We start from the raw sequence: 15,672 nt of genomic DNA on the forward strand, positions 1-15,672 counted from the left end.
AGCAAATCATCTCCCGTCCTGTGAGATGAGAAAATGACGGCGGTGCTTTGGAGAGAGACAGCGAGCGAGCGGCGGGCGGGGCTCCCATCAGGCTCTCGGGTCCAAACCATCACATTAACCGCTGGATCACAGAGCGGATTAGAGCCTCGGTGTCCCCCCCCGCAGAGTATCGGTATTTATAGTAACGTGATTATGATGGGAGGCCGGCGGCACACAGGAGAGGAGATGCTGGCTGGATTTGGTGGAAACATTTGCGGTCGGGACGTGTTTTTGGTGTGGATCGACCTTGAGGAGATTACAACAACAACAAAGTGTGTGTAGAGCACTTAAAAAAAAACAAAAACATGCAACACAACACAAGGAAAAAAAAGCTTAATGTCATTAGTGCTGAAATCAGTCACTCCATCAACACAAAATCACCTATTATTTTGAAAAATAAAATCCTGATTCCAGCTTCACTAAGACGCTGAGATGATCTTCTTTTCTTCCAGTCATATCTTTGTAAAATGAAAAATATTGTGTTTTTTGGCTGCCGGTCAGACGAGGGAAGACATTTAAATGCATCAGTTTGGGCTCTGATCACTTCGTTATTTTTTAACACTTAAAAAATTAAATAATTAACTCATTAATTGGGGAAAAAAATGATTGACAGTGTAGTTGCAGCTCTAATTAAGTGCAAAGTGCTGCTGAACTGTTACATGTTGGCTTTCTAACTGATCAATGAATTACAGGAGTTATATGCTTTTTAATAGTGAAAGTAAATCCAGTGTTAATTAAAATTAGTTAATTAAAAGCATCTTTGTTAAAACATCCTGTCGCCATCCTAGGAAAAAAAAAAAAATTGGCCCGTCTGCACCTACCTACCACGTTCGTAATTTTCGTAGCTTCCTATTGGATGTGGTGCTGTTGACCTGGCACTGTGCTGTGCTGTGATTGGCTGGAAACTCCACACCCACCATCTAAAGACCGATGCCTAGAAGTGTCCCGAGCTCAGCAAAACAATAAAACACACACACACACACCGACACACACCTCTGTCAGTGGCTGAGAGGGATTATTACATTACATATATGTTGTTTTATTGGAAAATCCCATTGACACCAAGCTGAGAAAATAAATATATATATGTCTTAGTCCTGAGAGCAGATATTGTGATTATTTTCATTGATTTGATTAAAACTGATTGTTTGTTTGGAAAAGTATTGGGGGAGAAGGGTCCAAGGTAAAGAGAGGCCAAATTTACGCTTTACGTTTTGTTTTGCCACTTCCTGTTGTTGTTTTTGTTTTCTAAAATACAACCTGGGGGTCTTTTACTGTGAAAGAGCACACAGAGACTTTCCTCGGCTTTAGTTTCTATTTTGTGTCGCTAAAGACTGACTGACTGGCTGATTGATTGATTGATTGATTGACTGAGTGATAAGCAGCTTGGAGTGCAGTGTGACACAGTGCTGCAGTGTGTGTGTGTGTGTGTGTGTGTGTGTGTGTGTGTGTGTGTGTGTGTGCTGTTGCTGTTTTCAGTAGGGAGTCAGGCACTCTGCAGCTTCAGGAGGCTCCGCCCACTGAAATGTTGCTTTCCTTGTTCAACGGGTTTGGAGGAAAACACAAAACAGCACTGTGTGTGTGTGTGTGTGTGTGTGTGTGTGTGTGTGTGTGTGAGAGAGAATGTGTGTTCGACCTGGGACCCGCCCTTACCCCACCCTGTCCGCTCTCTGCCTCTGTGTATGTGTGTGTGTGTGTGTGTGTAGGTGCTCGTATTTCCGCAGCAACAATTTGAATTTCGTCCTCAAACAGCAGCGTTCACCCTGTGGTTTTGTTGGTGTGTGTGTGTGTGTGTGTGTGTGTGTGTGTGTGTGTGTACACACTATCTGGCTTCACTTGTGTTTTCCTGTTGGAATGTGCCCGCCCTTGCCCCTCCCTCTGATTCACACACACACACACACACACACACACACTCATACACACGTCTACATCGAGACATAATGATTCTTAATGCACACACAAACACACACACACATTTCTGCACACGCCCCCTTATACACACGCACACACACACGCACATACACACATTCTTCTGTAGTGAAGTAACAGTGGACACCAACACATATTCTTTTACACTGAAATAGGAGATGTTGTGCTTCTTACACACACACACACACACACACACACACACACACACACACACACACACACACACACTCAGAGTTTTGAGGTGCAGGCCTGAGTTTTCCACGGCGCGCTCCTTTTATAGGCATGCTGGGATCAGCGCGGGCCTCCGTGGGCGTTTTAGCGGCGGGACGGGCAGCGTCCGACTCTCATCTGGACGGGATTATGAGCCGGGCTGACCCGGGATCAGCCCGAGGTCGACGAGGCAGAGCCGAGGCGGCGTGAGGAGGCGGTTTAGGCCTGGTCTCAGATCAGCTCTGACTCGGCCCCGCTGACAGCAGCAGGGCCGCGACTCACTGCAGGACGATGCTGCCCTCTAGAGGCCATGAGGTGCAACCGTGCAGCTGAACCAGTGCAGGCAGGAAATGGACAGACAGAGAGAGAGAGAGAGAGACAGACAGACAGACAGACAGCCAGAGAGACAGACAGACAGACAGAGAGAGAGAGAGACAGGGAGCTCGGCCCTCACTCACTTTAAAAAAAAAAAAAAACTGTAAACAAAAGCACAGATGAGGATTTAAACTCTCTGAAAACAATTCATTTTAATATGAAAAGGAAAAGGAGGTTCAGCAAGTAGATTCTCAGTGAACAAATAAAAAAAAATGTACCAAATTTTCAATTCAAAGAACAAAATATTCACATTTCACTTGTTTATTTGGCTCATGTCACGTTAGACAGCAGTTTTCTATTGTCAGGATAGAAAACAGAAAATAATATTACATAATATTTTGATGTAAGCCAAATAAAGAGGTGTTTTGTCTGGCTACCTTTTCACTTTTTTTTGGAATAAATATTAACACATCTCTCTACCAATAAATCAGTCAGAGACATATGAACCAAAAATAAATGAGCAGTTTTTCCTTCGCTGAAGAAAATGTCGTTGGATTTGTTGGAAACGTTATGCACTGAAATGTTGTTTATTATTGAAATGTGTTTAATGGACACTAAGGATTAGATTAGTTGTAGTTCATGACACAGCGAGTGAAGAATGCAGGAGAAAAAACAGAATTTTGTCTACATAAAACTTACAATTATTTTTTACAATTGGCAGCTCGTGTTTCCCTTCTTTCAGTGTGTTGTGTTGTGTTGTTTTGTTGTGACCGTCTGCAGAGTGTGTGTCTAAACGCTGACTCACCCAGGAGAGCGCCGACGCCACATGTCAGAAACTAAATTATTAATCTGATATTTGTCTTCCCGGGTAATCAGGTTACAGTGCTGTTTGTCTCTGTTTCCGCTCTCTGTTGTCACGTTTGTTTTTCATAAATAAATCAAGATGCCAGTTTCATGCTGCTTTATCCCTCCGCCCCCCAGCTGGCAGCCTTTATTTTATTTAATTTATTTTATTTTATTTTTATTTTTTAATATTTACTAATTTAGTCATTTTTTATTAATTAATCTTTGTTTTATTTGCTTACATTTGTTTTATTTTATTTATTTATTTATTTATTTATTATTTGTTTATTTATTTGATCTGCCCTATTTATTTATTTGTTTTGTGTATCTATCTACTTTTGACCAAATGAATGCCTCATAGGTTGTACTGACAACTGAGTTTCCTGGAAGTAGGAGCTTAGCATGCACACACACACTCTGTCTCTCTCACTCACACACACACACACACACACACATACACACACACATACACACACACACACACTCTGTACACACTGTGGCAGTATCCCATTCCTCTCTGTGTTTACTGATGTCTTAATACACACTCTGTCTGCTTCCTGTTTGGATCCGTCAACAAGCCCGAGCCCTCGACTCTGAGCCCGCCGCTCAACGCATGGAGCTCCAATTTACAGCTCCTGGAACCCGAGAGGAGTGTGTGTGTGTGTGTGTGTGTGTGTGTGTGTGTTTACATGTGCAGTATGTTATGTACCGAGGCTGCAGACAGAAATACTCAGACAGCTGCAGATGTTAGTGCTGTCTGTCTGCAACATGATCCCTGCAGAACAAATAAAAAAAATAAAAAAGTCCCTCTGAACAAGTCATTTAGTGTCAGATTCACTGCTGAAATTATTTCAAATTGTTTAAAACAAGGTAAAAAAAAAAAAAAAAAAAAAAAAAAAAATCTGCCAGTGGGATGAGATAATCATGTTTCTAGTGCAGTTTTTGCTTTTAAATATGTATATATATATATATATATATATATATATAAAAATCTGTTGAAACAAGGCAGAATAAGGCAAGAAGAGTCAAGAAAGTCAAGAAAATTCTGGAAACAAGTCGAATAGCAAGTGTGATTATCTCATCCAGCCGGCAGATTTTTGTACTTTATTTGAAGAAAATTTAAGTTTGAACCCTGAAGATGAGACTAAATGACTAAATGATGGTACAAGCAGCCACCACAATTAAGAAAATAATAAAATAATAATAATGATAAGTACAATAATAAATTGTTAATAAATTGTTTTTCAGAATTCTAACCACATTGACAAAATCCAAAATAAGCAGCAAACGATTTACGATATCTATATAAATAACTAGAGAAGATATTAACAAGAGGGAAAGGCTTCATCTTTTAAGCCTCTTTTCCAAACACACTTTCAGAACGAGCTCTTCATCTGTTTGTTTGTTTGTTTGTTTGTTTGTCTCTCTGTTTGTTTCATGTCACTGTTTACAAAATGTTTTCTGTTTTGTTGTTGTTTGGTTTTATTTTGTTGATCTGACACTCTGACTGTGTTTTGAGCTGAACTAATAGTTTGTCATTATTTATTTAGCATTGATTCATTAATGTGATTAATATTAACATCATTTTTATTCTTTTTCAACTCCATTCTTCTTCTTCTCTCCACTGTTCACGTCTCTTTACATCCTCTCCTCTTCCTTTCTCTCCTCCTCTTCCTCCTTTTTTCTTCCTCTCCCCTTCTCTTCCTCTCCTCCTCCTCTTCTCCTCCTCTTCCTCTCCTCTTCCTCTCTTCCCTGCTCCTCCATTCTCTCCTCCTCTTCCCCTCCTCTTCCTCTCCTCCTCCTCTTCTTCTTCTCTTCCTTTCCTCCTCCTCCTCCTCTCCTCCTCCTCATCCTCCTCCTCCTCATCCTCCTCCTCCTCCTCTTCCTCCTCCTCCTCTCCTCCTCCTCTTCCTCCTCCTCCTCTCCTCCTCCTCTTCCTCCTCCTCCTCATCCTCCTCCTCCTCTCCACCTCGTCTCCTCTTCCCCTCCTCCTCTTCCTCTCCTCCTCCTCCTCCTCTTCCTCTCCTCCACCTCTTCCTCCTCCTCCTCATCCTCCTCCTCCTCCTCCTCCTCTCCACCTCGACTCCTCTTCCCCTCCTCCTCTTCCTCTCCTCCTCCTCCTCCTCTTCCTCTCCTCCACCTCATCCTCCTCCTCTTCCTCTCCTCCTCCTCAGTGGTTTGTGTGACAACATCATCCAGGACATCATCTACAGCTACCTGGTTCTGCCCAACCGCATCACCATCCCTCTGGTGGGAGACGCCCAGCTGGCCCAGCTCCGCTTCCCCATGCCCAAGGTAGTACACACACACACACACACACACACACACACACACACACACACACGCATTCATGAGTCATCATTCCCCCTCACACACATGCAAACATTGAATAATGCTACACAGACACCAGCCCGTCTCCTTAAAGTTACATTCCCATACAACTAAACTGCATTTCTTAATTATGTCAGGCAGCATTTTAGCCCTTTGAGTTGCTTTATCCAATAAAACTACTTGGTTAAGGTTTGGGAAAGCTTAGGCTCAGGCAGAAAAACCCCTTGGTCATGGAGTAATATTGAGGAGACGAGGCTCCAGACATGCACACTGTCTGAAATGAGCTTTGTTTTTGATCGCCTGTTAAAAACTGATGAGTCAGTTGCTGCTAAGAATAACTTTCCTGGTCAAAATGAGTGATAGCCTTCTTCTGTAGGAATATGTCAGCCTGCCTGTTCTCACTGTTCGGTTTATATTTTGGTTTGTGTGTTCATTTAAAACTGGCTCATTGCCTCCTACAGTCGAGCGAGTTTGTAATTCATTATGAAGTTGCCACAGGAGAAAAAGAGAAATTGCCCTTTAAAAGATGAAGATAAATTGTCTCTCAAAACAAAAAAGTGGACTGGAGGAACCGGGTTCAAATCTTTTGCCCTACTGAAGTGCCACTGAGCAAAAGAGTGAACCTCTGCACTGCAAAAACGCAAAATCTTACCAAGATTATTTGTCTTATTTCAAGTCAAAATGTCTTATTACTAGTCAAAATATCTCATTACACTTAAAATAAGACATGATCACCTCAGAAGTCACTTGTTTTTAGACAACTGTCTCTTGTTTCAAGGGAAAATTTGCTTGAAACAAGTGAAAATTTGCTTGTTTCATTGGTAAAATTTGTTCCTTGTTTCTAGCTAATTTTCACTTATTTCAAGTGAATTTTCACTTTTTCCACTGGCAAATTTTGCCAATGAAACAAGCAAATTTTTACTTGTTTCAAGTGAATTTTCACTTGAAACAAGTGAAAATTTTCTAAAAACAATTTACTTCTGAGATGATCATGTCTTATTTTAAGTGTAATGAGATATTTTGACTAGTAATAAGACATTTTGACTTGAAATAAGACAAATAATCTTGGTAAGATTTTGCGTTTTTGCAGTGTGAGCTCTTGGTAGAGCAGGGGAGCAAGAGAACATAATATTTTTCTATGGAGATTAATGGCAGCATAATCACATAGGATCATATAAGATGTTTTTTTGAATGTACCTGCACCTTCTCAGCTCCTCTCTTCAGTGGTTTCATTATCAGTGCAAGAGAAAAAGTGAAATCAAACATTATAATTTAGTCTTTAAGTCCTCGCCCACCGTGACTAGTCCAGTCTGAGCTCATGCTGTCCGGTGCCGGCCTCCTCCCTCAGGGCGTCCTGCGGATCCACTTCCTGGAGGCCCAGGACCTGCTGGGGAAGGACAAGTTCCTGGGCGGGCTGATCAAAGGCAAGTCGGACCCGTACGGAGTCCTCCAGATCGGAAACCAGCTGTTCCAGAGCAAAGTCATCCACGAGACCGTCCATCCCAAGTGGAACGAGGTGTACGAGGTGAGGAAGAGTTCATATAATCTGTTTTACTTCTTTCTTTGCTTCTGTTTTGTGTTTTTCGTAGGCGACTTGCATGTGACTTGCAGTCTTAAAACCCATTTTTACTCACTGCCTTTTAACCCAGCATGAGACGTCGCTCTGTTTTATTTGTTTTATTGTTTCTATCCTTTTTACTGTTTGATTGCTCTTACTGTTTTGTTGTTTTATGATCATTTATGTACATTGGCTTTCAATCCCAGCATGAGACGTCGCTCTGTTTTCATTTGTTTCATTGTTTTTATTCTTTCTATTGTTTTTACTGTTTTGTTGTTTAATGATCGTTTATGTACAGCACTTTGTTTCAGCTGTGGTTGTTTTTAAAGTGCTGTATAAATAAAGTTGATTTGAGTTAAAATTCATCAGTAAATACTGTCAGTCCACACATTAAAGCTTTGGAAAGGGCATTTTCCCAGGAACTTAAACCTTTCTCTGCAAGTTAACATGTCTTTTTGTTGGACTGGTATTACTTTAGAGCAGCCACAGATTTGGAATAATTGCCAGACAGTGATCGGAGTCTTTTTTTCCAATCCGTCAACCATCAATTGTAAAAAAGTAAAAAAAAGAAGAAAAAAAAAGTTAAAAACAAAAAAACACTGCATTATTGACTGTATTTTAGTAAAAACAGGTGCCATCAGAAATTACCAATGTAGTGGACAGCAAACTAATTTAAGCTGTGATTTCTGTTTCTTCTTCTTTTTCTCCTTCTTCTTCTTCTTCTTGTTCTTCTTCTTCTTCTTCTTCTTCTTCTTCTTCTTCTTCCTCTTAAGATCTTTAATTTCTGTCCTCCCTCTTTGATGAAATGTGGAGGCAGTAGTTAAATCTAAAGGGACACTGCTAATTTCAGGAAGTGTTTCGAGGCTGTGGATTTGTCAGTGACTTTAGTTCCCCACATTCTGTCACAAGGCTCTTTATACGGTGCGTTCACTGTCATCAGGAACCAACAGGAAGGTGATCCCAGGCCTTATTTGTTAAAACGGTGTTGCCTGGTGTTAAAAATCCTCACCGTCACGTCTTCACTGTGTTTGAAAACTTCTTCCTCGGTGTGTTTTTGATTGTATTTCCAGGCCCTGGTGTACGAACACTCAGGACAGCACCTGGAGATCGAGCTGTTCGATGAAGACACGGATAAAGACGACTTCCTGGGAAGGTATCGTCTCATAAAGTGTTGGAAAAAATGGGAAATATTGATATCATTTCACCCACTTGGCTGTAGATTATTAATTTTTTTTTAATTTTATATTCTATTTACCCTTTATTTAGCCTGGTAAAAGCGTCACTGAGTTAAAAAATCTTTTGCAGGTTCTTTATTCTTTCTTTACTTTTTATTACCTTCTGCACAATTACTCTGTAAAATCAATCTCTTAATTAGCAAGGGAAGTAAATGACTGAGTGAATAATTGCAAAAAGCCAGAAGTGCTGCATGAAAAGAGAACCATCTTAGCTTTTTTATATTCTTCCCAATATTTATTCAAAGCAGCTTGGCAGTAATTCATTTTGGAGCCAGAGTCCCTTTGAAAAAGTGCACTATTTGCAGAGGAACTGTTGATATTGATGCACAGACGTTTCTTGATGACTTGCAATAGTTTAGCAACACATATGTTTGAAGACAAAAGCAGAAACTGTACACTGTGCTGTGCAAATAGTGGATGGATTATTCCTCACTCTAGATATACTGTAAATATAGACTCACTCTCTTATTTGCATCTATATTTGTCATATATTACACATCAGAATCTGACGAGATGTCTTATAAAACATTTCCTATTATACGTAATGGGGTTTTACTGTAGTGGGAGGCTTCACACTCCATTTACTTGATGGAAGTGCTTCATCAGACGAGAGAGTCCCAGAGAGTGATGGCTTCTCTGGCGCCGCGCTCACAGTGGTTTTTAATGAGCGCGGCTGAGCGTGTGTGACTTTAATTTCCAGCAGAGCCCATTAACTCGCAGCCGTTTGCACAGCGGACGATCTGCCGTGACGGAGCAGCCGAACGCGGCGCGGTGACTCGGGCGGCCCTCGCTGATTTCTGAATTGTTTCTGACTTCCTTTGCAGTCTGATGATTGACATGGCCGAGCTCCAGAAGGAACAGAAGGTGGACGAGGTAATCTTGCATCTCTTCGTCTCTGAATCCGATTTGCACTGCGTTTTGCCGCCCACTGAATTTCAAATCAAAACATGAGCTGCTGGCTTGCAAGCTTCTTCTCCTTCTTCCTCTACTTCTTCTCTTTTTGGTGCCCTGCTCTCATTCCTGTGGTGTTTCTGCTCCTGACAGTCCTTCTCTTTAGGATTTTTTTGTTGATGGAGTTTGAGTTTCAGCTGCTCATGCTCACAGCACGATTCTTCTTCTTCTGTTTATTCCAAGCAAACTGTCAACAAAAAATGCATCACTTCCTGGGCAGCAGGAAAGAGCGACCAGACACTGAGTGTTTAAATCAGCACATGGGAAAACTTGAATAAACTCATTCTTATATAGCAATTACTTTATTTACATTTCATTTCATTTATTGCTTTATGTCAAACACGGACAGTGGACAGTAAATGTGTTGCAGCAGATACAGCACACTGCTAATTTCCATGTGTTGTCCCTGGGGCGTGTATATAAGGCAAATATAACAATAAAAAAAACTGACACTTCCAATTCCACATGAGAGTGATGAACATACCTGTAGGCCAGGTGTGAGAGGCACGACCAGACCTTAAGCACAACATGACTGTCTCTGTCATTCAGCCATTCTTTAACATCAGTTTGACACGGATTAGAACTAACTCTCTAATATTTGTAGGGTTAGTATCTCCCTGTTTTGTTGCTGTGTTTTTATCAGGCAGTCGCCTCCACTCGCTGATGGTCTTGTGTGCTGTATTTCACCATGTGCTTTTGGAAGAAATAGTCTGTTTGTCCATTTGTCCATGTATTTATCTACTGATGGCTAGAACCTTTTGTATAAATAAAGTTCTTGGTACTAATCACCAAACGTCGGTGTGTTTCCAGTGGTTTGTGATGGATGAAGTGGCGACAGGGAAGCTGCATCTCAAGCTGGAGTGGTTATCTCTGCTCCCCACGCCCGAGAAACTGGACCAGGTACTTACAGAAACAACTGGGTGTTTTGAATTCATTTGAAGTTGAAGTTCATCATTTGTTATGTCTAAAATAAATGAGATGCAATTTGTAAAAGGGACCATTTAGTTGACGACAGACTAAAGTCGCCCACCAACTTCAAAACTTGAATTTCTGAGCAAATCGTGTGAATTTTGGTTTATTACTTTTCCTTAAACTGAAAGAGAAATATAATGTGTTTCTTTGGGAATGTATTTTCCATGAGTTTTAGTAGTTAATATTTTAGTCTCCTCACTCTGAGTGGTTAGTGTGTAGTTAACCCGTGTTGTGTGTCTGCAGGTGTTGACGAGCATCAGAGCCGACCGCGGCCACGCCAACGACGGCCTCTCGTCCGCTCTGCTCGTGGTTTTCCTGGATTCAGCCCGAAACCTGCCGGTAAGTCACCTGCTCCCACCTCCCAAGATGCACCAGGAAGGATGAGTGACGTGAGATGGGATTCGGTTTTTTTTTTTACATGTAGACAAATGCTACAGTAGTAATCAAGTTTATTTATATCAGAGAATGTGGTGATGGAGCTTTACAGAGAGTGCTGTACAGGTGCTGCCCTGTAGGTGGAGCTGTTAGCTGTGAGGCTGAGGTTGATGTTCAGGAGCTGGCCTGTTGATTACCAATCAAACTATTGATTACCAACCACAAAAAAAAATCTCCAGTCCAGTGTTTTTGTGTCTGACAAGTTGGCATCAGCATCATCTGAACATTCATTTGCCTTAACAGAAGTCTGAAAATAACAGACACATCAACAGACAAAAACCAGAGTCATGAGAACAGTCGACAGAGGAGGTGCACGTTTCTCAGAGACAAAAACGCTTCACAAAGATGTTAAGAAAGGTTTGTGATTGATTGGACAGACTGCTGAACATCCATGTGATCCCTTTTCCAGTTTAAAATGGAGCGTGAGAAACAGCAGCTTCTACAAAAACTCAAACCGCAGTATCGTCTTCCTTCCTAGGTTGTATGATAGTCATTTTAGTGCCTGTACTGTCATGTACATACAGGATCTGCACCAGGGAGTATTAAAAAAAAAAAAAAAAAAAAAAAAAAACTCTGGTGGGATCAGTCACTGTTTGAAAGTCAGTATTTCAAAGCCATTTTAATTTGTGTGTTTGACTCATTTTCAAATGGAATCCGTTTCCTGAAGGACATTTGTGTTTTAATTACAATGTAGGACGTCTGTAATTTAATTAATGGACCCATTCAGACAGGGTTGGTATTACAGAAGGGGGTAAAACACCTGCTGTTAAATTACAAAGGTTTCCATTGGGACGGGATTACATTTATGTGAGTTTGACAAAAAAAAAATGGTGATTTTCTCCAGAGGTCACCTGTCGATTCGGACGGGACTAATATCACCGGGGGACGTCTGTGATACACCAAATTACCCAGCGCCCCCTCTGTAAAACCAATCCCGTCCCAACAGGGCGATGGAGTGGCCTGATGTCCCGTCCATCTGCCGTTCTGAGCAGGTTAAATCATGACTCGGGGATAATGTTTGACCCAGGTTTTGGCAGCGTGTTTGCCGTCCCGTCGCTTTGCCAGGTAGTTTGCAGATTCGATTCACCTCAGCCTCTCCACTGTCCTGCCTGCCTCTCTGCTCTCTTCTCCATCTCATCTGAAAGGTGCAGCAGAGAAAAGACTTACAACCCCCATCATCGATTCCGTCACGTAACATTGCAGCATTCCTAATACTGATATTTCAATTTGAAGAGTAAAAAGCAGTGGATTCTTTTGGGTCTTCCCAGCCTGAAGCCTTGCACCTTTCAGCTTCTTTTACCGTTGCTCCTCCATCTCACCACATCGAGACTGAAAGTGTAGCTCGCTCTTATGAAAGCTGTTTTCTCAGTATTGCTTTGCTGCTCTCATGTACTTAACTATTTATCCAGCCAGAGTTTCATAGTAGCTTTTGCTTTTCGGAGTTCGCTAATTATTCACCTTATTTTTCAATGGAAAATCAGACGCAGCCACTTGATGTTTTATTTGGCCGAGGCTTCCTCTCATTGGCCAGCTAACTCACTTTTCACCGCAGCAGCAAACACAACAACTGATTGATTTTTTTGGACATTGCATACCAAAATAAGGTGGATACAATTAGCAACTGTTGCAGTAAAATTAGATTTAAACTAATAAGTTTTCATATTATCATAAAACAGTTTCATTAAAGGTATAATTACTGTAAATAAATGAGACCTTTGTCATGTTGACTGGTGGGTCAACGATCTTAAGACCACATTTCCCATCAGACCTGCTGCGTCCTTCCAGAAAAGCCGTAAAGCTTGAGCTGTGTTTGCTCGAGAGCAACAGCGCCCTCTTCCTGTTTTGTGCCGTAAAGCAACGCAGCAGATTTCCTGTCCATCCCAACTCAAAATGCAGTTTGGAGGCTGGCGGCCTGCTCAGATTGTTGGTGGTCTCATGTATTTACAATAATCATACAAACATCTCAGAGTTAAGGTGGTGATGATTTATGGATGGTTTATATGGCACCTTTTAAGATACAGATAATCTTGTTTCATATCTTGCAGCACTAAGAGCCTGATTCTTTACCGTAGATCTGCAGCTCAGGCCTCACATGTGTCTTTTCAGCCTCCTCTTCTTCTTCTTCTTTTTCTTCTCCTCCTCTGCTTCTCTCTCCTCTGCGTTTCCTCCCCCTCTGAAGAGCGTCTTCGAGGGGAACTTGGGCTCTGGCTACTTAAAAGAGAGGCGGGCGGCGGGCCTCGTGTTTTGCGAGAACACCGCCTCTCTCTATCGGACCTTATTTGTGAGTCCGCTGGCTGTTTTCTGCATCCTAGACTAGCTGGGCGAATGCCATGGTGTGATTTTATTTTTTTTTTTTTTTGCTTGTGCTTGGTTTGACAAAAACAAGAACGAAGGTTTGAAATGTTTGCCTGATAAGCATGAAGCCTTTAACGGCGTTTTGACAGCGCCTTGTGCACGGGTTGATTTCCTAATTTTAATACTGTCATGAATGTTTGACTGACGGCAAAGCTGGGGAAAGTTGCAGCAAAAAAAAAAGACGTTACGCAGGAAAGTAGGGAACGAGACACAGGGACTTTCTCTTAGGAACTCTCAAAAGCATCCTTCCTCCTCTTTCATAAGGAATTATCGATCCAACTCAACAAGATTGGTGAAGCGAGCGCACCATTGCACCGTTTTCACAAATCAAGTTACATCAGCTCAATTCCATTAAAACACTGTCGTCTGCTAAGGGCAGATACTGGCCGTGTTTCCAGTAAAATAAGTCTCGCCAGAGCTTGTTGTCAGCACGGATGCCGCAAAAGTTCTCCCGAGAAGAGATTTATGTTGATGTTTTCCCACCTTGCTGCCAACACAGATGACACTTCAGAGTTATGGGGCAATAAAAAGCAATAAAGCAATCAATACCGCTGTAGATATTGTATTATAAAGACACTGAGTGCGAGTTTTGTCCTTGGCGAGCTCCACTAGCAGAGGAAGAGCTGCGCCTCCCAGATGTGGGTCAAATAATATTTGCAGTGATTTTGTTTTCTGTTCTTCAGGTGCCTGATGGGTGGGGTTGTGCAGCACGAACAGAAAGTTTAGGCAACCACAGGAAAGTATTTTGAAATTCAATTAGGCGCACTCCAGATGGTCAACCCCACCCATCTAGTACTCCAGGCAGGTTCAAACAAGCACATCGTTCCAGTGTGATTGGAGTTTTTTGTCCATTTTCCATTCCCTAAATGTTTTTATGTCCATGCAGTTAGAGATGTGATCAAATACATTTACACAGAAACAGCATAGAAAGCAAATCCTAAGACGTGTAATTCTATCGGTAAAGGAAACCATCGCTGTGAAGGAGAAGCTGATAGTTACTGTTTGGTACAGTTGCAGCAGGCTGTAAACACATAAGACACACCTTCCTTCTGTAACGCTGTGAGAGCCGAGACGAGCCAGCAGGGGGCGCCTTGCTTTTGCTTTCTGCTTGGAAACAAAAAAAGTTTCTGTGTCCAGTTTCCACTTTTTTGCCTCTAAAATAAAACTTCACCAGCTAAAATTTCCATCTCCTGTCAGTGGCGACAGCTTCAATATAATAATACAACCAGCTATATGGAATTAAAGCTTTAAAGGGAAATAAAATCTATTTCAGTGGGAATCTTTTGTAACATTTCGACAGCTTGTGTGTATTTACTTCCCTGGAAGAATACAACATAATTAAAGTGCTAGAGAATGATCTGCAGTGATGTAAAACAACAAGGGAATGCGAGGAAATGAGCAAAAGTCCAAACATGTTTGTTGTTTAATCATCATTTTCAAATATTGTTTGACCCACGTGTGGTGTTGAGTTCCTTTATGGAGTTGAAGGAGGAAGGAATGCATTTTGAGCGTATCGATCAGGGAGGATGAATTCTTGGTGGATTGCTTCCCCTCCATTCTTCTTGTTCTCTCCACCGTGTGTGCAGGTTTTCCCTCATCCGGTTGTTCACCCTCCCTCTGCCACCAGGGGGCAGCACATGGTTCCCTCCACATGGAAAACATCAGCACACCACACCATTAGCATACAAATTGGCCAATTGGAATAATATCCTAAAGGAGTGCACTGACTTTTTGGCAAATAAGCTTTTTTTTTTTTTTTTTTTTCTGTGGGTTTTAGTGGCTGCTGACTAACCTAAACGCTCAAATAAAGCACAGATTGAATGCTCTCTAGCTGTTTAATATGCAACGGTAGATAAGCATGAAATTAGTTTGTTGAAAAATCAAATTCCTCTCAAATGGCTTGGAGGAAAAGTGATTACTGCAGGGAGGAAGGGCAGTGCAAACGTCATGGTTTTCAGTAGCGTGAAGGAGGCGGTTTGAGCTCTTGTCTCAGACGGCGTGTGACGTTCACGTTGAGGGTTAGAGCCTCGGCCGGCGGACTTTGTGGTGGGAAGCCGCGTTCAACACGTCTCAGTGAAAATGATGCCACAGGCGGAGAAATAAAAGCTCCTGCTCTGTGTCTGTGAGGCAGAGTGATAGCTTAGAGAGCAGCAATGCAGTGGTTCTCAAACTTTTTTTAGTAATCCCCTTTGAAATATATATATTTTTTTGATCAGTACAAAAAAAAAAAACGGTAGAAAAAAAGGTCCAACCAGCTCCATCAGCATCTAAAACAACAACCTAATGCTGATAAAATTTTATTTTTTCTTGGTTTTGCTTCTTTTTCATTTTTTTAGCTTTATTGCTGCAATTTTTATTTATTTATTTTTTTTTGTCTTTGCCTCCTCGTTCAACAACTGCAACAAACACAAACTCACACTTTACTGAATAGAAAATGTTTTTTCATCAAACCTACATTTATATTTTTGCCTTGAATAATCATTTTAGGAATTATGCATG

At 41.5% G+C, this 15,672-nt stretch overlaps 1 protein-coding gene across 2 annotated transcripts in view; it reads left to right on the forward strand.

The window, feature by feature from the left end:
• Positions 1 to 15,672, forward strand: part of esyt2a (extended synaptotagmin-like protein 2a) — an 86,982-nt gene that overhangs the window by 57,597 nt on the left and 13,713 nt on the right. For both annotated transcript variants that reach the window (XM_030074976.1, XM_030074977.1), the window contains exons 9-14: positions 5,511 to 5,631; positions 7,016 to 7,192; positions 8,296 to 8,378; positions 9,285 to 9,333; positions 10,222 to 10,311; positions 10,627 to 10,722. In XM_030074976.1, the coding sequence (XP_029930836.1) occupies positions 5,511 to 5,631; positions 7,016 to 7,192; positions 8,296 to 8,378; positions 9,285 to 9,333; positions 10,222 to 10,311; positions 10,627 to 10,722 (616 nt within the window). The remainder of the gene's footprint in view (positions 1 to 5,510; positions 5,632 to 7,015; positions 7,193 to 8,295; positions 8,379 to 9,284; positions 9,334 to 10,221; positions 10,312 to 10,626; positions 10,723 to 15,672) is intronic.

The sequence above is a fragment of the Myripristis murdjan genome, chromosome 17 (genome assembly GCF_902150065.1).
Source record: "Myripristis murdjan chromosome 17, fMyrMur1.1, whole genome shotgun sequence".
Classification (NCBI taxonomy): Eukaryota; Metazoa; Chordata; class Actinopteri; order Holocentriformes; family Holocentridae; genus Myripristis; species Myripristis murdjan.